Source organism: Anastrepha obliqua, chromosome 3 (genome assembly GCF_027943255.1).
Source record: "Anastrepha obliqua isolate idAnaObli1 chromosome 3, idAnaObli1_1.0, whole genome shotgun sequence".
NCBI lineage: Eukaryota > Metazoa > Arthropoda > Insecta > Diptera > Tephritidae > Anastrepha > Anastrepha obliqua.
Window position 1 is genome coordinate 91,501,666 of NC_072894.1, and position 22,493 is coordinate 91,524,158.

General features: G+C 36.1%; 2 protein-coding genes across 3 annotated transcripts in view; one reads left to right on the forward strand and one right to left on the reverse strand.

Annotated features, from left to right (window-relative positions):
* The window catches only part of LOC129242449 (ras-related protein Rab-26), a 60,296-nt gene extending 55,380 nt beyond the window's left edge, over positions 1-4,916 (reverse strand). Inside the window, exon 1 of one of the 2 annotated variants that reach the window (XM_054879091.1) lies at positions 3,074-4,916. In XM_054879091.1, coding sequence (XP_054735066.1) covers positions 3,074-3,436 — 363 coding nt within the window. In that variant the 5' untranslated portion in view covers positions 3,437-4,916. The remainder of the gene's footprint in view (positions 1-3,073) is intronic. The other variant, XM_054879089.1, reaches the window with a different exon arrangement.
* Positions 4,917-14,574: 9,658 nt separating this feature from the next.
* Positions 14,575-18,366, forward strand: LOC129241492 (polycomb group protein Pc). The gene is made up of 2 exons (XM_054877843.1): positions 14,575-15,255; positions 16,960-18,366. Exons 1-2 carry the CDS (start codon positions 15,193-15,195, stop codon positions 18,145-18,147), a joined length of 1,251 nt encoding a protein of 416 aa, XP_054733818.1. The 5' UTR covers positions 14,575-15,192; the 3' UTR covers positions 18,148-18,366.
* The last annotated feature ends 4,127 nt before the right edge of the window (positions 18,367-22,493 follow it).

The following is a 22,493-nucleotide window of genomic DNA, read 5'->3' on the forward strand; positions in this document are numbered from 1 at the left end:
GGCATAATAAGTCTATTGTTGATTTCTTCTTTAGTCTGTTAAAGGAGATGGGGTTGAGAGTTATTTCTGTGATTAAAGCGTTTATAGGCGATTGAAGTCTTTTGTTATGAGATGTGGCAAGCTTTTTTATTTCTTTAGCTATTGTGAGAAATTTGAGATCACGATGTATTTGGGCATTTGCGATGTAGTATGGTGCATTTGTAGTATTTTGCATTAGGGTTTTGACTGAAATCTTTAGAGTTTTTCGATGTTAGAGCTAGCTGCGGTGTCCCAGAGTTATATGCCATAGGTCCATATTGGTTTTAAGATTACTGAGTAAAGTCAGAGTTTACTTTTGAGAGAAACATAAGCATTTCGGTTAATGAATCAGTATAGGTTTCGAAGTTTAATTCCAAGTGCTTTGCGTTTGGTGAAAATATGCTTTTTCCATGTAAGTTTGCTGTCAAGGTGCATGCCAAGATATTTTCTAACATTATTTTGAGGAATGGCGGCCGCCGTAGTCGAATGGGTTGGTGCGTGACTACCATTCGGAATTCACATTCGGTTCGAATCTCGGTGAAACACCAAAATTAAGAAAAACATTTTTCTAACAGCGGTCGCCCCTCGGCAGGAAATGGCAAACCTCCGAGTGTATTTCTGCCATGAAAAAGCTCCTCATAAAAATATCTGCCGTTCGGAGTCGGCTTGAAACTGTAGGTCCCTCCATTTGTGGAGCAACATCAAGACGCACACCACAAATAGGAGGAGGAGCTCGGCCAAACACCCAAAAAGGGCGTAAGCTCCAATTATATATATATATATATTTTGAGGAATGATTACATTATTGAGTTTAATTGGTGGGCAAGGGTTTCATTTGAGTATAAAGGTTTGGTCTCGTTAGCTTTTATTTTCCAGTCTTTCAGCTATTGACCTATTTTATCAAGTCCTGTCTGGAGTTTGAGGCAAGCCACCTCGGGGTGGGAGTCTATAGCGAGTGTCATCTGCAAAAGTTCCGAAGATAGTTTCCTCTGTGATTGATGCATCTTGTGTATAAAGCAAGTAAAGTATTGGACCCATTATACTGCCTTGGGGTACGCTAGCTAAACTTTTATAGAGCTCAGACTGCTTTTCGTTTTGTTTAACAAAGAAGTGTCGGACTTTGAGGTATAAAAAGTGATAAAAGTATAATAATTAATGGGTAGCGAGTTTTATTTTGCAGAGTAAGCTGTCATGTCAGACGCGGTCGAGGCTTGAGATATGCCGAGAAATGCGGCCGTTCAAAACTTCTTCTGTTCAAAAGCTTTGTGAATATGATCTACGTGTCTGTGTACTTGTTCGATGGTACCGTGTGTTTTTCTGAAGCCGAATTGGTGATTTGGGATTATTTTTTTACCTCCAATTATGGGCATAATTTTTTTGAGAAAAAAAGAGAAGAGACAATGGACAATAAGTTGATTGGACGATAAGATCCGACTCTTTCTACGCTTTAAGGATAATTTTTATTTGTGTGACTTACCATTGGAGGGGAACAAAACTAATTAGAATGATAGCATTATATATATACGTCAGAAAAAAGAGTCCTTTATCGGGCAGAAAATGCATCATTTACAAAAAAACTAAACAAAAGAGACCAAGCACAGAACCTTTGAATGAGGTAGCATAGCCTTTTGAGTTCTTCCCACAAGGTAACTGATCATAAGTTTAACAGAGCTATAAGAGAATCCAAAGTGATTTTTAAGCTTTGTAGCGGCCGCCGTAGCCGAATGGGTTGGTGCGTGACTACCATTCGCAATTCACAGAGAGAACGTTGGTTCGAATCTCGGTGAAACACCAAAATTATGAAAAACATTTTTCTAATAGCGGTCGCCCTCGGCAGGCAATGGCAAACCTCCGAGTGTATTTCTGCCATGAAAAAGCTCCTCATAAAAATATCTGCCGTTCGGAGTCGGCTTGAAACTGTAGGTCCCTCCATTTGTGGAACAACATCAAGACGCACACCACAAATAGGAGGAGGAGCTCGGCCAAACACCTAACAGAAGTGTACGCGCCAATTATTTATTTTTTTTTTTTATTTTTTATAAGGAAGGTTAATCACTGTTTTCAAACTATAGCAGCTAGGTTAGGCCTAAGTCCTTACTGCAACGGGGATGGAACAAATAATGAAACTTGCGCTGTCATCAAAGATTCATATATTTTTGAAAAGGCTGGCAAAATTCTAATTGGCCTATAGTCAGTAGGTTCGCTAGCGATATTCTTTTTGGTGATAGGAATAATAATTCCCGTTTTCCACTTCGTTAGAAAGCACGAAGTTGAGTAGTAGTGGTTAATTAAACGTGTGAGTGTACCAAGAATAAATGGCAGCACAAGTTTCACAAATTTCAAGGATTCCACATTCCCACCAATACAATAGATTTGACTTGCATAGCGGTTTTTAAAACTTCTGCTTCAGTTACTCCATTAAATTGAAACTTTTCTTTCAACGTAAATTGGCTGCTGAAGTTTTTAAAGGTAGTAATGGGTTTAACTTAGAGTTACAGTACAATGGCTTCGCTCGGCTTGTAATGATGATAGCTTTGTTAGGAAGAGGTACATACATGGGCACCGGCGCGCATCTCTAACTTAAACGATAAGAAATATTAATCGAATCTTTTATTGATCATACTTTAGATGCTATGTTGTATTAGCGTGAAGATTTTGGTATTAATAAATCGATATAAGTAAGGAGATTTATATAATAACTAAATATTTTTGGTTTATTTTTAATATCATTGTATTAAGATAGATTGCAAATAAAATATTTACACAAAAAAAAAAAATTTTTTTAACTCAGCCAAGCCCTAAAAGCACATTTTTTAACAAATATTACATATATCTTTTTGTACATTTTTTTTGTAAATCTTAACTTATTTGTATTTATATATATATACTTATTTTCCATACCTCGTACTAACTAGCAAGTGTGAAATAAATCTGAAGCCGTTCTCGCCTCTAAGATTTTGTGTAGTTAGAACTTTAGAAACAGTTCTAACATCGGCCCTTAAGCCAAATACAGAGTACTAAATAGATAGATATGTATGTTTGTTTACCCGCTTACCTTGTGATTTACCGTATCATCGAAAGGCTGTTGTGGTGGTTGAGTATACATGCCCACTTCATCGTAGCGATACGAACGCCAACCATCTTCATATTCGCCTTGGTCAATGTCTTCATGAAATACCGCATCTTCAAGTGCATACATCTGCAATGCTTTAACGGGCGGACGATAGCCTGGATAACCGGTACTGCATGCTTTACTGCTGCTTCCGCCAATACTGGAACCGAGACCACTGCTACCTCCACCACTGGCACCAAAATCAACACGATGGCGTACGGTCTCCTCTAGACGACGCTGAGTAGTTTCTGGATCTTCAAAAACGTCGTCACTCATACTACTGGCATCATCGGGTATATAAGACATGTTTAATTAACCTCCTATGAAAATTTGTTTTATAGGTATCGGTGAGTCCTTGTAGTGGGAAAAGTAGAGAGCGAAATAGTAGTAGAGCGAGGTTGTTTTCTTGGAAGAGGTAGCCGGGATAGGCATTACACGAATATAAATGTGTAATGCTATTTTATACTTGACGTATTATATACTTAATATTATGTTTTAACGACTTCTTTTAACGGCTGCTGGCTGGAGACTATTTAATTTTAAATGTATATCTCACTTGTTATTTGAGCAACAGGTTTTCGTAACAACAATATTGACAGCTTTAAGTGTAGTTTTGAAAGCTCTGTCGTAACGAGTGCGTGAGGAAAAGCTATTAAGTTTAAATTTATTACCATAAAGCTCTTGGAATTTCGTTAGCTTGAGCTTTCAATATTTGTTTTCCTTGATATAAATATAGGATTAGTCCAGTTGTAGCAACTGTTGTTTCTATTATAGTATAAACGCTCAGCTGTTCACTAGCAATGTTGAATACTGTGACGTTAATGTCAATTGAGTGATAGAGTTGTTTACCACCAGCTGCCACTGTTATCAAAATCACAGTTGCTATTTCTCACCTCTTCGTCTCTTTTGTATGTGTTCCCTTTCCTAATACCATGAAATTTTGCTTATCTACGTTTGACATACGTCATACCGCCATATGCTCAGCTATGAAGACCTTATTCAGTTGATTGTCCGTATGCAGGATATCAAAAAAGTGGCGGTGGTATTGGAAATTGGTTTTTGTAGCAGCTTGCTATAAGCCTCTTTTATTTTTCACAAATTGTTATGACTGTTTTTATGAATGTTTTTGAGTGAGTATAATTTTTCTTTTGTACGAAATACGTTGATGAGTTTATGGGTCACTAATTTCTAATATATATTTTCCATGCTGACTTTTTATTGTATTTTACGTAGTAACAAGTAATTAATATAATTTTTTGGTGTAGATGCTGTTACAGATTTTTAGTTTAAGAACGTTTATTTTTTGTTCATATACAAATATATTCGTGTGCACATATATAAGTTTATTCGTAAGTAGATCGTTGCCTTTCCATATGTACATGTATGCTTGTATATGTGCATATATATTGATGTTTGCCAACAAGTATGTAGGTATATTTCCGATATTCGTGACTACAGGATTTTTGGTTTTAAGTATTTTTACTTAAACTCTTTTGCTATTATTGTATTTGTAAACTGCACATTAAATTCCCTAATTTTGTATTATGTCTTTTTGTTTACGAAAATGTTTTCATGTATATAAATTCTGCTATTTTGTAAATTTTACTATTGGGCTATATGCTCTTTGATTTATTTTTGTTGTAATTATTTTTATTGTTAGGTTCATATTTAAACTTTTATTTTACATCAGAGCACTCACAAAGTATGCATATTATTTTAATAAAGTATTCTTTTGCGGTTTGTAATTTTTAAGAATTTTTAAATTTGGAACAATTTCAAAGTTTCTTTTTAATTATTTTTATTTTTATTTTTTTCTCTTTAATTCCATATGATTTCTATGTAAACTCTCAAATGAATTGTTATAAACAAAGTCTTAGTATTAATTATGAATCACTATACTCACATATTTTTTTCTCATAAATTTTTTGCAGTCTGTCGGTTTATTAAAGTGTTTTCGTGGCTCGCCTATTACTGGTAAAACACCTGATACATAATTACTTTATCTTAAATATAACAGTTTTTCGAATTATTTATGAAACTTTGTTGCTAGTGGATTTTTTTCTGTTATTTTTACGGATAGTTCTTATTGCAACAAAACGTAGATTTCTAAAAAAAGTGTTTAATCTTCGTACCAAATTATTTTTTCGTAAAAGTTATTGGTAATATTTCAAAACATTTAATTGCTAATAAATTGGTGTTTTGTTTACATCTAAAGCACGGCAATAACTACTTTACTAAGGGTAGTTACAACATCTTGTTCATATTATCTTTATCCTTAATGTTATATTAAACATTCGTTCAAATGTTTATACATATATCTTAAATGCAGCACATGATTTACTTCTCGATGGACTCCTTTCTTGATATGAGTCGGACACAATGACTTAAAGTCACTATTTTACCGCACGAATATATTTAAAGCTTTACTGGTGTATTGGTTATGAATTTGACGTAATTTTTATTTACATTTCGTATTTCACTTTCACATGTTACTCATCCGCCCCGTTTAACAATTTTTCGTTCAATTTACAGTAATTTCTGTTTTAGTTTTTTGCATTTTTCTTTATTATTATCACAGTCATAATGGGAGGAGGGGCAATTTGGTGAGTCCACTTTGCGAGATTGGTCTTCCACAATATACTACATTTTTTATAACTCCACAGACGTAGTATTATGTATCCATTTTTGGCAGTAAATTTCGGTAACGGCGTCTTCCAGTCTCTGCCAAGTCAGAGCATAACTGCACCAATTCCGCTGCATCGTATGGATCTTAAATTAACTCATAATCAAATTCGTTTTTAGTCTTCTTTTTCCCACCCACAAAGTATATAATACCTATGTATCTGTATGTTCTTTGCAAGTTCGCGCATCACATTCAATTCAACCCATAACTTAACCGTAAATCAATCCTTAATAGCATCAGCAGTATCTGAATTCATGGAGTATTTTCACTTATCCATTTTCGATTTTTTAATTATATCTCCCGTAGTTTTGCGCTTATTTTCATATATATCTGCAGAAGTTATTTCGCCTGCGACTGGCTCTTATAATACTTAATTTCACAATACTATAGTTATTTGTGTGGCCAGTTATTTTACATTTCTGCTTCTCTTCGTTTTCGCTCACATTTTTCTCTACCTACATCGTGGCTTTTACTTGCTGTTCGCTGATTGAATGTGTACTGGATTTTCATGAGGAAAAATTTGGCAGTACAGCTATCAGTAGTGACGTTTAAGTTTATATGAAACAGAAAGAAAATGGGAACAATGCAGAGGACGATGGGTTACGAGTTTCTATTCGTTTGCTCTACTATTAACGCACGGTTGTGGCTGTATGTATTTCACAAATTGTCATACTACGCTACTCTCCAATACTCCCATGTTATATATCTATGTATTTTTGTGCTTGCACGCAATAATCTCACAGTGGAAAATGTAATCATCATATGAAGGAACTAATCCTTGAAAAAAATTAGCAGTCATTGTTTAAATGCATAAATTTCTATTTCCTAATATATTTTTTACTAATTACCAAATATATACCATAAAATATATGAGTACTATATCTGCTATCTTTATGATTTTTTGGGATAATACGTAATTCTTTATATTCCACCTCCATTCGACATACACCCACTCTATAGCACTCACACTCATATATTGGCGTTTTTCTCTCTTTTCAGTTTCATAATAGTAATAGTAGGGTGAATGTTATTTCAATAAGATTATGTTCATAACATAACATTAACGCTTACATTTAACGCCTACATTTACATTCTCTGCTCTCAGTAATATTAATCAGCTTCTCATAATGCACACTGCTACTAACATTAAATTTGTTTTTCTTAGAAAGTCAGTTGTCGTGGTTTTGGCTCGACATTGTAATTACATATCTCTGAATTGGTTATTGGTGTTTGGCGTTTTAAGTAAATTTCCTCTCCATGGTGGTTCGAGGAACTATAAAATGTATGCTTCCATATCATACTCAAAAGGTTGTTGTAGGTAAAATTTTTTTCTTCTTATGCAGCTATACAATCTTTTATCAGATTTGGTTGAGTTTGAAAACCTCTCTGCTCTGCGCAGATGCGCCTTTTATTGCGCCATGTTCTTCTGATCTTGTAAACCTTCTATTGTATTTGTGGTCGATATCGTTCATGTTTCTGTTGTGTCTGCCGAGCCCATAGTACCCGTCCGTTAAAGTTACTCTTCGGTTTATCTTCAAGCAGATATCCGGCGAAGAGGTGATGGTCGATTTATTTGCCGGGAACTTTTTTCAAGATTTGACATAAAATGAAAATCTGGCCTTAGTGGATTTGGTAGATCTGAAAATACACTTCTAAGTTCAGTTGACCGAGTGCCATCTTTCCTACGGTATGATCGACCAATATAGAGAATACTTATCCCGAAGTAATTGTGGCAAATAGAAATACCAATATCTTCTTATCTCTAGATTCTACATTTAATGTTTTCTTTTCTTTGTAACTGTTGCATATTTCATATGAGAATAGAACAAGACAAATAGTTTAAAATAGTAAAATATGTATTAACTTCCATTTTTTTTAGTAATTAAAGTTTTCGTAAAACTATTTAGACAAATTTGTATACACAGATAAAAAAAATTAGTTGAAGAACGCTGACACTCACTTTTTTGTAGAGAAATTTTAAAAGCTCTGGCCCATGGTGGAATAAATACGAAATTCTGAGGGAAAAAAGGAAGGAAAACAATTATAGAAAAAGTTTTTCCTAATAGCGGTCGCCACTCGGTAGGCAATGGCAAACCTCCGAGTGTATTTCCGCCATGAAAAAATTCCTCTTAAAAACCTTTTTTCTGTTCGGATCCCATATAAAACTGGAGATCTCTCTATTTGAGAGAAAACATTATGAGGCATTAAACATTAAAGTGACATTTATATGTTAATAGAACATAAATACTAAACAACATTTAACGAATATTGCTGTATTATAAAGGGTCCGCCATATAACTTTACGGAATTAAAAATGCTATAAAAAAGAAACTACTTAATATTTTTCCAAACTTTTTTTTATTTTGAAGTACAATCCTTCCGGTTAATGATGGAACACAACTTCATTTATATGGCTGCCTCGGCTAGCTATGCACCATCCCATACGATTGGTCCAATTTTTCAACACATTTTCGATTGTATGCGGCTGTATTTCAGCTATGACATCGCGTATGTTGGTCTTCAGTGCATCAATTGTTGCTGGTTTGTTGGCATAACACTGGTCTTTGACGGCACCCCAAAGATAATAATCCAACGGCGTCAAATCGCAGCTCCGAGGCAAAGTACGCTTCATACGCTTCATTCGGTGTTTTTCTTCTTCCCATTGACGTACGTAATTTTCGTACACATTCTGCAACATTACCATGATTTTCAAAGTAATGTCGCAATATTTCCCAGCGTTCTTTGAGCGTATACACAACCATTTTCGTTCAGCGGAAGAATAAAACTAATTTTCTGTCAAATCAGATGACAGCTAAGTGTTGCCATTCTTCAAATAATACCTAGTTCAAATCCGTAACGATGGATGGCGGGCCCTGTATATACAGGGTGGGCCATATAGCGTTTGCTTTTTGAACCACCTATTTTTTTGAGAATGGTAACACAAATGACATGTCAAATGTGTTCATAATTTGCTTAAAGGTTTGACATTTACGAAATGGGACGCTACACGCTTGAACAAAATTGGGAAATATTGAAAACCTATTTCCAAAGTGGTGAGTCTTCTACCCAAACTGTGAGAAATTTGAAAAAAAGCATTTTTACCGAAAAATCATCTTTTCTGATGAAGCTCATTTTCACATCGGTGGCTACGTCAATAAGCAAAATTGTCGGATTTGGGGCTTAGAAAATCCACACGTTACTGTAGAGAAGCAAATGCATCCACAACGAGTCACTGTTTGGTGCAGTTTTTGGTCTGGCGGCATCATCGGGCCATTTTTTTTTTCGAAAATGAGCGAGGAGCCGCGGTTACAGTAAATGGCGAGCGTTACCGTGACATGCTCAACGAGTTTTTGTTTCCCAAAAACGAAGAGGATGACATGGATGGCATTTAGTTTCAACAGGATGCTGCAACTTGTCACACTGCCAAAGTTACACTTGAACTTTTGGCTACCGTTTTTGAAAACCGAATAATCAGCCGAAATTCCGATATCAATTGGCCACCTCGGAGCTGTGATTTAAGCCCGTTGGACTATTTTTTGTGGGGAGCCGTTGAGGACAAATGCTATGCGAACCATCCAGAGACGATTGATGCTTTAAAACACGAAATCGAAGTTGCCATTCATGAAATTGAAGCCCAAACAATCGAAAATGTACTTAAAAATTGGGTTGATCGAATGGCCTACTGTAAAGCCAGTCGTGGCAGTCATTTGAACGATATTATTTTTCAGTCATAAATGACAATGTTCAATCTTCAAAATAAAAAAAAAAGTTTGAAAAAATATTAATTAGTTCTTTTATAACCGATTCAAAAATCAAATTTTACATGACCCACCCTATATATATATATGTATTATTCATTCCCAAGCAGAAATGAACTGAGAGGAGTAAAAACAAATTTTACCGATTAGCTTAGTTCTCTATTCTGAAGGAGGTTGCTATTCCATATTGTCATAAGCAAAAGCGACTAAAATGTGCTTACGCGAAACGTCTGGCGGCAATACCGCACCATGTGAATGTCAGACAAAAAGAAAGGAGTTGGCAGAAAATATGACTTGCCTCATCTAGAATTTAAGATATTTGCTAAAGACATGTATGTACATACATATGTATGTATATAAGCAGCAGTGCACGCGTCCAAGATAATCGGCATTAAGTTCAATGTGTAAATGTACGGAGTGATATAAAGTGATAAGACATTGCAATTACATACAACAACCAAGCTGTGCTGAGTTTATGAGTTTTATTAGACTCAAGGGGATTATAGAAGGACGTTTGAGTTGAGAAAAAAATAATAATTGGTATTATAAATGGGATTGTTGAACAACGTCCCATGAAACAAGATCCTAAAATTGGCAAAGTTGAGTGAACTTAGAATTCCTCAACATTAGAAACAAAGCAGCGTGCAAGCACGACTGGGTAACAATGACACTCTAATAACAGCAATAGAGAGATATTACCGCAATGACCACAAACATTAAGTGTTCCACATGGAATCGACGAATCGGTGCCAGAAGGCAAATGAGTCCTTGCAGGAATACGCAACAGAGATCGTGCGCTAAGCGCATTTGCAATATGCGAAGGAAACAGGAGACTTCATTGAAAATATGAAGGGCTAGGCACTCATAAGAGATTTGTATACGGAACGGGCAACATACTCAACACCAAAGTGGTCGTTTACTGAAACTGTGCCTTTTGCACTGACACAGGAAACACCAATATTCAAAGTACACCGGGTTGAAGTTGAAAAGCCTACCTCGATGGAGGAAACCATAAGAAGATTAATACGGGAGTCCTAATCTCAAATAACATGACCCAGCAATTCGGATATAAAGTGCTACAACTTCTACAAAACTAGGTATTGCACGCAATTGTGGTATACCACGTAACCAACTGAATACCAACTCAAGTAGAAGCAAGAGAAGCGCTGAACTAAAACGAACCAGCTCTAAATAGTGTGGTTTCCACAATTGAGTGGCCCACAGCCACCACCTCAATAATTGGACGGAAAAACAAATGGTTGATCCTAGGTGCTTACACTGGACACAGGTGCGTCGAACACACTCATCCGGTCAGACTTGGTAAACTGTAGGGTGGAATCTTGGTTGGCTACAAAACAGCTTCAGACAGCTACAGGAAATAAACCTACGATTTACGGAAAGGTAGTTTGTAAGGTCGTTATTGAAGCTTTGTCAGTTGTTCACATATTTTTATTGGCTGAAATCATGTTTGAAGTAAAAAGTGGCGTGGATTACATGGTGCTGCGCGGATTTATTTCGGATTTCTTTAAAAGCGTTCTGTAATGGAGATACCTCGGAGCACCGGGTATTAGTCAAAAAAAATGTAAACTTAAGGGGTAACACCACTGTACACGCGTAAAATAAACACGATTTTTAAAGAATTTTTTTGTATAGAAGGAAAGGGAAAACAATCACTCTGATTTGAGAAGTTATTACTTAAATACTAAAATACAAAACTACAAAGTTTGATCGAGAAATTTTACAAAATGGCGGCATTGGAGACATTTTTTTAATGTGGTTTCTCTTGAAGGAGCTCCGCGGCACGCAGCACAGAGGGTGCAAATTTTAATCTGGAACAAGGAAATTTGTTTTTTCTTAATCTAGATAAGAATAGCTAGAGAAACACATATGGGATTTAAAAAATATTTATTTTTGTGGAATTAGCAAGCATTTGAAGGAAAAAACTCTATTTTGGACTAAAAAAACGGCACTTAAATAATTATAACAATCGTTTAAATTAATCTATCGAAAATCCCCTACGCTCTTCTCTTAAGAAGGTTATTATACAGACGTAGTGAAAAACCTGATTAAAAATATTTAAAATTGTTTGAGTTATGCTGCGTGCCAATTTCAGAAAACGTGTTTCGAGAAAAACGCGTTTAAAGTTTGGAAATTTGGAGAAGTCGTTAGGTAGCAGTCACTAACGCTTGGTTAAAAGCTTAAAATATTTATGAAATAGACTTCGGTAACGTATAAAACTTTTTGTTCTGTATTTTAAAAGGTTCAAAGAATTTTTTAAGCTTATAAAAAAAAATCAATTTTTTGAAATTTCTACAGTGGTGTTACCCCTTAAGTCACCGTCAACAGATTCAGTCAAAATTTTAAAGACTCATATGGGATAATGTGAAAGGTGGCTCTGAGACAAGTGAAGTGTATCTCGTAGAAGCTGTTGAAGAGACGACAAATTTAATCGTTGGAAAAACACTGGTAAAAACGGGGAAGGACACGGGGGTTACAGTAAGGATTGCGAGTTGAAGGCAAAAGTTATTCTGGTCAAAGGAGCTGTGATTGTAAGCGAACGATTCCAGGAAACAAGTACAAAAACTGAAGATTTCATAAAAGCTTGATTGCATGAAGTGAGAGGGCTAGAGATTCGACGATGATTGAGGAAAATTTGGTATAACTGCCATCATGAAACATCGGATAGACATATCAGATGCAAAACCAATTCATCAAGTTGTGCTGGTTGAAAAGGAAGATGGTAGCATCCGGTTTTATGTAGGTTAGAGAAAGCTGAATGAAGTCACGAAAAGGAACAACTACCCATTACCACGGATAGATAACACTCGATGCTTTATCTGGCGCAAAAGGATTTTCTACGCTGGGTTTAAAAAGTGGTTCTTGGCGGATGGAAATTGAGGTTTGCGAACGGGGGGCCAAGGGTGCATGTGCTAAGAGTCTCTACTGGAAAACTGTTTACTCTATCGAGATTATGCTTGTATTCTAATTTTGGGTAAAAGTTGTAGCAACCTTTTGAAAATTTTGGAAGAAGCTGTTCAGCGCACTGCTTCCGCGAGATTATGATTAAATCCGAAGAAGTATGTCTTGTTAAAGACAGAAGTCATGTATTTTGGCAAAACCCCTCCACTGGCAATAACAAGTCCTGTGGCTAAGGCATACTGTGTGTATTGGAATAGTCTGAAAATAATTGATAGAATTCTACCACGCATATAGGAAAGCAATGCGGGGAATCTCTTCCTTAATCTAATCGTAGTTCCTGAATTAAGAATTATATCAGTGTTAGAGGACAAGAGTGAAGACCATCTGGGTGTCACTAAAACGCTGGAGAAGGATAAGCAGCAGTTTTACTGGGTAAATTGCGGAGAATCAGTTGCCGGTTCCGTGGTCCGTGTCCAACTAGTGACTCCGGCAACAAATATGTACTAGTTGTTAGGGGCTACTATACTTCAGTAAGTGGCCAGTAGTGTATGCTTTATTAAGCCAAAATACCAAAATCATTGCTGAGGTTTTTGTGAGAACTGGATGGCATTTAGACAAAGTAAGAAACTTCGAGTTATATTAAAAGATTTTTCTTTTCTGGTGTTCAAAAGGGCTGTCAAAGTTTCGTGTTCTTTTCTCATAATGTTATCGTTGTTGTTGTAACAGGTTAAATATTCCCTTTGAGTGTTCGGAGTAACAGTCCTTGACCGAATAAAAATTCGGGTCATTCCAGCAACGTAGCACCGACCGTTGGGGAATATTCTCAGCATATTCACTGGGATGGGTGTTCTTTTCTAAAAATGATACACTCTGAGGGTGTTGTCCAGCAGATTTTAATTAATTTACATATGTATACAATGCCGGATTGTTTTTTGTCGGACTAGACTAGTAAGTACAGAGTGCTTCGCCTATAGAAAGTGGCCCGTCATCAGTCCAACCAGCTGTCTACAGTTGCTTCTACTTAGTGACAGGAGGGTTTTTGACAATCGGTCGGACATGACAGGTAACATCAGTTTTGTCCATCTGTAGCCGCTCTCAGCCTGCCAAGCTCGCTTGTGGGTTAGAGTAACCCATTTGCGGGTTCCGGGCCAAGGAAGTTCGCCGCAGAGCCCTTCCTAGTTAAAGAGTCAGAGATCTCGTTACCATCGTTACCTATGTTAGCATCAGGATAATATGTCTGCCGACATAGTTCAACCTGGATTTACAGTACTCCACTACCCTTGAAGTGGTTGGAGGGCTGTCTAAGGCCACGAGCGCAGCTTTGCTGTCGCTACAGACTCATACAAATCTGGCTTTCCATCTGTTTCCCACAACAAAGGTCATCGCTTCTGGAACAGCATACAAAGCAGGATAAAACTAAATTTAAAAATTCACCACAGTTAAACTAATTAGCTCAAATTGTTTTTGGGTACTGAAATGTTTAGCCGAATTTTGTTAGTGGAATGGAGCAGGAACTGCATCTTCTTGCCCAAGACAAGTTCATATAAGGTAAAGTTACATCACAAGAAGCAAATACATAACTGCGCCTACCGAATTTTCTGTAACATCGTCTTTTCAAATAAACAAACAAAAAGAAGAGTAACCAAAAACAATGCAGAGTGCCGAGCACAAGAAATTATACACACACACATTTTCTTGCCACGGCGTCACTAGCAAAACAACGCAAAAAATTGTAATTAAAGGTATTCTTATAATTCGTACTTTTACAATTTCACACGCGGCAATTCGTTTTAATAGTTTGCTTTGTTTAAATGTTATAAATCACTATATTACCAAGCTGTTCAAAGAATATTTACCAACATGTAATTTCTTTTGCTTGTTTTGTTTTGTATTCTATGGTGCATGACGTCAGCCAGTTGTCAAAATCGCAAAAACAAGTAACTGTTTTTGGAAGGCGCCATCTCCTGTATTCTATTCGCCTTGTGCTCTTTGGCTTGATACATTTAGAGATAGTTGGCAACTCATCCAGTTTTGTAACGAGTAAAATTAATGCAACGATTTTATTTGGTCTCGCGTTTTTGTCGGAGAAACAAGAATTTTTTTTATTAGAAGGCATAGTCTTTGTTAACAAGTTTTTTCCTTTGTAATTATTAATTAATATTAATAATATATCATTTGAAACATTAAAGAGCGAACAAGTTATTCTATGACTTTTAAAGGTTATTGTGTTTGTGTATAAACATTGAAATTTACCTATTCCGCCGTCGCTGTGTGAGCGAGTAACGATTTGCCTATACCATATTGTTGGTTGCCAAAGTGTATTGGGTAGAGCGGAATAGCAGATACATTTGTTGAAGGACGTTTCCCATTTTTACATTATTCGGTCTTGTCGAGTGCTGGCGCTTAATATTTACTGCATTAGTGCTTTTAATGTGGTCGTCGCAGATGCTTTTGACCAAACATTTGCAACATACAATTTGCACACTGTTATGAGTGTTTATTTAGTATTACTGTAAAAGGTAATGTTTCAAAGGCAGTTAGACCACAAATATTAAAGAAAGTATAATAAACTTTGTGAGTTGCATCGAAAAGGAATACATACATATACCGTACTTTGTTCTATGCGATTCTTGCCCGCGCTTTTATTACATTTTTAAATATTTCGTGCGTGAGCATAGGAAGTAGTTAAGCTGGATAACAACATGGGCAGTTCGGATGACCGCGTTTACGCGGCGGAGCGTATAATACAGAAACGCGTTAGGAAGGTAAGACCACCAATTATTGTGAAGCTCTGAAAACTTAAGTTTATTTACGTTTTTGAAAACACGGCAGCTATTGTCAGTATAGAAATTAAACCGAATATTCATTCTGCCATAACAAGCCGAGTAATTTGTGCGAGAGCACCATTTGGATAGTTCTCGATTCGATGCCCCTGTGGACGTGAAACATTAATTCTATACAGTTTTTGTAAAATGGTGGAACTTGGTTGCAATGGAAAATATGTGGATGTGCCTATTTCTACTTTTAGAAATATTTTCATGCCATTCGGAGGCGGTTAGAACTGTATGCTACTTTATGTGTAAGGCGCCTACCGCAAATTGGAGGAAAAGCTGGGCCAAATCCCTTGAAAAAATTCATGCGCCAATTATATACCTATATATATACATAAGTTTTAATATGTAAAACACCTGCCGCTTCTTGCTAGAGCCCTCTTTCATTTTCTTTTTATTTTCTTTCTGATACAATTCAGATCATCTGTCAATGTTTGCTATTTCATTTTGCAGTGTAATATTATCCTTCCTTATGAGCAGTATCAAGAACTAAAAAAACTGTTCTCTCGTATCCATAAAAAAATTTAACTATTTTCTAAGTTTGAATGCCATCGGATTGCATTACAACTGGCATTAATGTTACGGTGCTGTCAGTCATGGGAAAAAGGGACTTTTAACAAACCAGTCAAATTGCGTATTAACTTTCTGAATCTACTTTGACTCTTATCTATTAAATTTTGATTTTTTCCCCGTAATAATAAGCAGCTGGGAAACACTTGACATTTGCTATAAAAATTTGAATATTAGAAATTAACGAGGAAAAATTAATTGATTATTAATTCTACTTCTACTACATCAGCTGTTTATGGTTATGGCATGACTAATCGACACATGCTATAATGTTGCGGCTGTCGCATTATGGCTACGACACCTCTAATTGCCGCTTAAATCATCGATTTGGAACGGAATGTGAGCACTTACTCCATTGTCGAGGAATTAAAGATTAGTCAGAAAACCGAAGGTCAAGCCACAGATTGTTTTTACCGTTATTGCAAAAAAAATCTCTGCCCTGCCAGTTCGATGTAGTCATCGTCTACCTCATCTAACGGTAGGCCCATGAAACATGGTGTTTCGACGGGAGAAACACAGCGAGAGGGGTGTTAGATAAGTGGGTTTAAGAGGGCATGTAAATAGATGGTTAGTATCGTGCGGGTCACCTTCACATACTGCACATATATTGAGAATGTCGGGGGTCGATTCTGGATAGATAGGAGTTTATCCTGCTACAATATCCAGAGCTTAATTGAGACAGAGTTAAGCGAGGCTTACGAGGAATTCGGGAGTCGGGAGTTTAGAGAGGTGGTAAGAGACTCCCAATAAATGTCGTTTAATGTTTGTCTGACATGACCTGCCTGGGAGGTGGCTCAACTTTTGGGAAGTGCCTGCAAGTGTGATGCCTGTTGTAGCAGCCCAGCAGAAATTGCGTGCAGAATATCTTACTGTGCTCGTTGTGAAGATGGGCACAGCTTAATTCAGAACCGGAAAAAACTCTCTATCTTAGACATGGTTTATGTTTACAGTGCAAACCGATCCTAAGCCATACATTTACATATATTTTTATTATTTATTTACATTTATATATAATAATATTCATAAATCCTTAATACAATTAAACTTTTTTCTACACCATCGCCGCAGGGTGTACTAGAGTATCGAGTAAAGTGGAAAGGTTGGAATCAACGCTACAACACATGGGAGCCAGAAGTGAATATTCTTGATCGAAGGCTTATAGAAATTTACGAACAAAGTAATAGATCATCGAATACTCCATCAAAGCGAGGTGGTAAGCGCAAAGAAAAAGCTCAAGATCCTGAACCTGAATCTGAGGAGGATGAATATATCTTCACCGGCGATGATGTAGATACAAATCAGGCTTCTACATCAGCCGCGGCAGCGGCATTATCAAACAGTAATCACCACTCTTATCATCATGAAAAAGAAAAGGATAAAAAACGCGAGCACAATCATCATCACCATCATCACCACTCAGCAAAATCTGAACGGAATCGTTCTCATTCGCCCCACATAGACCCGTATCGAGATACAGGCGGCCATAAGAGACATACGTATACCTCTGCGTCAGCATCGGTATCTGCTGCTGTTGTGGCAGCATCAGCTGCTTCCAATTCTGCGCTGAATTTCATTCCCGAAGTCGATTCAAACTCATCCAGTTCCGAGGACCAGCCGCTGAGTCGAAAAGAAGTGCCATCTATGGGTACTAAGCGCAAGGCAGAAGTGTTGAAGGAGTCTGGTAAAATAGGAGTCACTATAAAAACATCACCTGATGGTCCCCCGCTGCCTAAGCAACATTGTGTGGGTGCGGTCAATTTAGACACAGCCACCTCGATATCAACACCGCTCAAGTCGGAAACTGAACCGCTTTCACCAGAAACACCAGCTTCGCGACCAGAACAATCAACTCCCGCAGAGAAAACCACAACAGTACAGCAACATTACAACGCCACAGCAGCGGCGACTGGGGATGACGATGATTCATCCTCACAAGCTGATAGTCAAATGGATAACAACAATTCGGCTGTGCACAAGTCAACGGGCGATGACGGTGCGCACTCCCCGAAACGTAACGGGCACTCTACAAACCAACATCAGCAGCAAAGCACTTTGGGGTCACTTTCTCCGAAAGCACTGCCACCACGGTTTTGGTTGCCTAGTAAATGCAATATATCCGACAAAGTGGTGATCACCGATGTCACGGTAAATTTAGAGACAGTGACCATACGTGAATGCAAAACAGAGCGTGGCTTCTTTAGAGAGCGTGAATTGAAGTCTGGTGGCATGAAAACAGAAACGGACTCCGCGGCCTAAAAACTCACCAAGCCAGTAAAAAAGTCCTACACAATTTGTATACTGCGACTCAGTGTTGCCAGCTGCAAACAGCAAAACTATATAACAGTATGTAATTACATATGAAGAGCATATTTTTTATTTTTTCGCTGGTTATTTCTTAATTGATCAAAAAAGTTGTAGATAGTGTACCATAATTTCTACATAGTTTAAATATATGTATATGTATATATACCAGAATACTATATATTTGAAAGTGATACACAAAAGCCGGAAAAAAACAGAAAAAATTACTTTAGCTACCTAAACATTCGGATATGTTTGAAGGCGTTGATTTTTTTCGTTGAAACATTGGCAATTATAGTAAGATCAAAAGCAGAACGTATAGGCCCCACTAAGGGAATTAAATTTTATACTAAAGCTTTTAACTACATTCGGATTTTGTGCAGAAGAAATATTATAACAAGTTGTTATCCTAACTTTTGTACTCATAATCCATGAATAGCTTTATAAACATTCCATAATCGCTTTACGCTAAAAGCTAATATAAGGTTGCATCCCATTCTTTTACAACAAGCGCTGTTTTTGCTGTAAAACATTGCAAATAAACCTGGGGAAATGCAGGTGGCGCGAAAGTTTTTGGTCGGATGTAGATCCTTACCGTTCCGTTATCGTAGATTCGATCGAGAAGGGGAAAAGGAAACAAAAAGATACAACTAAACATATTTTCATATATTCGTTGGTAGCTTTGCAGGTTGTGGAACATATACAAATCAATTACGTTTCAAATTATCTTGTAGTGTCATGCTCCTCCACGAGATTATATATATGTATAATTGGCGCGTACATCCTTTTTGGGTGTTTGGCCGAGTTTCTCCTCCTATTTGTGGCGTGCGTCTTGATGTTGTTCTACAAATGGAGGGAAGGTACGAGATTACATCTATAAAAAACACGTTTGCTAAATGTAACTGTAGATGAGCCCGACGAAGAGGGAAGTTAGCCGTAATATATTCTTGCAGGGCTTAGAACTCTCAATTGCCAATAATAGCATTGCAAAATAAAATGTCTGCATTTTGATTGCATAAATTGAGTAATTTGAATTGCGAATACAAAATGCATCTGGATTGCCAATTACATTGATTTTATTTCAAGCATTTGCATATTATTCGGTATGTTAGTGGTATAAAGCCGGCCAGCTACTCGGTTTAGCTCTTTTCTGAGCGACGAATTAATTCGTAACAAGCAAGTAAAGAACAAAGAAATACTTAAAAAAAAAAAAATAGCAGCATTAAAAAGCAAACGCAACTGGCAAAGCTGATGTCCCTAAGCAATATTCACTATAAACGTTTCAGCGTTTAAAGTGTGTATGTCGACTTGCATACCTACATACATGCATATGGTACAATATATTAGTCGCCGATATTTGAGCCACATGTTTTAAATGTGTATGTTTGTGACACATTATTATTTCGATATATTGCTAGATTTAATTTAAGTAGAATTTAACAAAATGCACTCATTGTAATTTAGAAGCTAATGTTAATAATTGTACAAATATATAAATACATTACTTTCTAGAAGCGCTTAGATTTATGAACTGTAAATAAAAACATTATAATCAACATAAAAGCAATAAACATAATTTTTTCTTGGTTGTTCCTCAGGTTTGGAGCATATTTATTCAAATCAGAGTAAAATTATATGCCATTTAACTTAAGCTAGTACCTCAACACTCAGTTTGCTTTTGCATACCCAGCTCATGTTTCGACATATGTATAACATTTGACGCCTTTCGCAATCCTTATTGACGTTCCTAATGTTTTGAAATATGTATTTACATTGGTATGGAAGCAGAGAAAATTATTCGCACAGCAACCAAATATTCCTTAAAATAGCTTTATCTTATAAATAAATGAGTATAAAACGAAATTCTAAGTTGAATATTTAGAAATAAAAAATCGAAAATTTATTCCATTAAAAAAAGAGCATAAATAAAACACTCTTGTCGTATACACTACACTTCAAAAAAACACAACAGATTCCCACAACACTCGGGCCCACGACCAAAGATTCCAGGAGAATTTCTCAAAACTTATGGAGAATGTACTATGGTGTTACAACATCAATAACTGCATGGGGCACAGCACCCTTCGAGGATACATATCATCCCATAAAAATTATTGTTGTGACAGTATAAACCAATTCTCATAATTTTTTGGAAAATATTGCTGAACAACAGTCCTTGGTCGGACATAGATCCGGGTTATTGAAAAATGGTCTCCACCCTAAGCAGTAACCTACATACCAAGAAGACAAACAGGTGAACAAAAGATATGAACATACAACTCAGTGCGGTTATGCAGCCAGTATCGGAGAATGCCAAAAACACCGAAGGTGCATTCACGGCCTGTTCCGCCATCTAAACTCATTAAGCTAATTTCATTCCGCAAACATTACAATCTTGTAAATGGGATCAAAAAGGAAGCGCTACTTAATTCCACCTGCGTAACAGCGAAAACATTCCCATGAACTGTTAAGGGAAAGCTGCTCGAGTGACAGTCTTTGGCCGGATATATATGCTGATCGTTCGGTTATGTAGAATCTACTATCTGGTGACATGCTTATTTTACCTGCGCGTTTGTGCCCAAGGGTTTTATAATTTTGTTCACATAACGTTTGTATGTTACAGGATAAAAGAATCGATATCGATATAGACGTATATATTTATACCCAAACGCTCGGAATGATAAAGGGCTTTCTTAGCCATTCGAGTCCGTCAGCCCGTGAGCGCGATAACTCGAACAAAAAATGATACATAATATTTATATAGGCTGTTTTTTTAGCTGCATGAAAACAATCAACATCGATAACATGGATTAACAGTTGATAATGGCAAACTGTGTTGACATTTCTATTCAGTCAGGTTTGGCAAGGCATCATCAATCGTCTAAGGGGTTATATACAGTTAGAAGGCCGAAAAAAAGCGATTTTTTCAGAATTTTTTTTGAGAAAACTTTTAAATTTATTGATCTAAAAATTTGTACACATATTATGTTATCTTTTAACTGTATTTTAAGACTTAGTATTAGTAAAAATATTTATATATTAAAAAAATATTTATATATTAAAAAATATTTATATATTAAAAAATATTTATATATTAAAAAATATTTATATAATATATCTGTCAAAAAACACGTTTTGCGGCGATCACTATATCTCTGAACTGGATCCTCTGAAATTAAAAAAACCAAACAGATTTCGTTAAAGTAATGTTAAATCTAATAAATAATGGAAGGAATAAGCTAAATCATTTTTTTTTGACAAAATGGTGGTTTCTCAAAAATTTTTTTTGACCAAAATTTCGGCCTTAAATTGTTTGTAAAAAAAAATATTTGTCGGTGAGAGAAAATGTTCGATTAATTACTAAAAAATATATTTAAGAAGCTCGTGATAAAATTTGAGACTAATCTGTTCAGCCGTTTTCGAGTAATGTTGGTCACCGACTTTGAAAACACCATTTTGAGAAAAAATCTTTTAAAGTTTGAAAACGCCTTTTCAAATTTGCGTGTAACTTAGAAAATATTCACCGGAACGATATTAAATTTTCTGTGTGTATTCTTAAATATATGTATATTAAGAAAAAAAAAAAATTAAAACAAATCGATTTTTTGAAAATTCTAACTGTATATAACCCCTTACGGCAGAGGAGCTGCCGTTACGGTGAATGACGAGCGCTATTGAACCATGTTGACTGAATTTTTGTTTTCAAAAACTAATCAGATAAACATCGACGACATTTGATTTCAACAAGACGACAAATCTTGCCATACAGCGCGCTTAAAAATCGATTTATTGCAATATTTAAGTCACCGTAGAGGCCATTGACAATCTTTCTGTTTTGTATTACCATTTTATGTTCTCAAGCTCCTAAAAAAATCGATATACTTATATTACATATATCCATATATACAATATTATATTCATCTGAAACGGTAAGGCACTATTTTTTTACGATTTGTACGAACCAGGTTTTGTTGGTAATACGTGTTTTTCTTTTAAACGTATACGAATCGAACTTTCTATAGGGATATCTCTCACATTTCTTCTCGTCAGCATATTTTGGTAAATTAGCATCGAGGAAATTTATTTCCAAATGAGTGATTCAGTGTACAGAATATTAGTAAAAGAGCAAAACTTACCTATAGATGACTCATAACCTACTAACTGTTTGGTGAACGCATTAAGCGAATAATTAGCTTCCACATTAATATAAAACATTCACTTGTTATCAGCGAGATAAGGTCGGTTAAGCTGAAAAAAATGGAACAATTGAAAAAACCGGTTGGTTGATGCCCGAAATTATT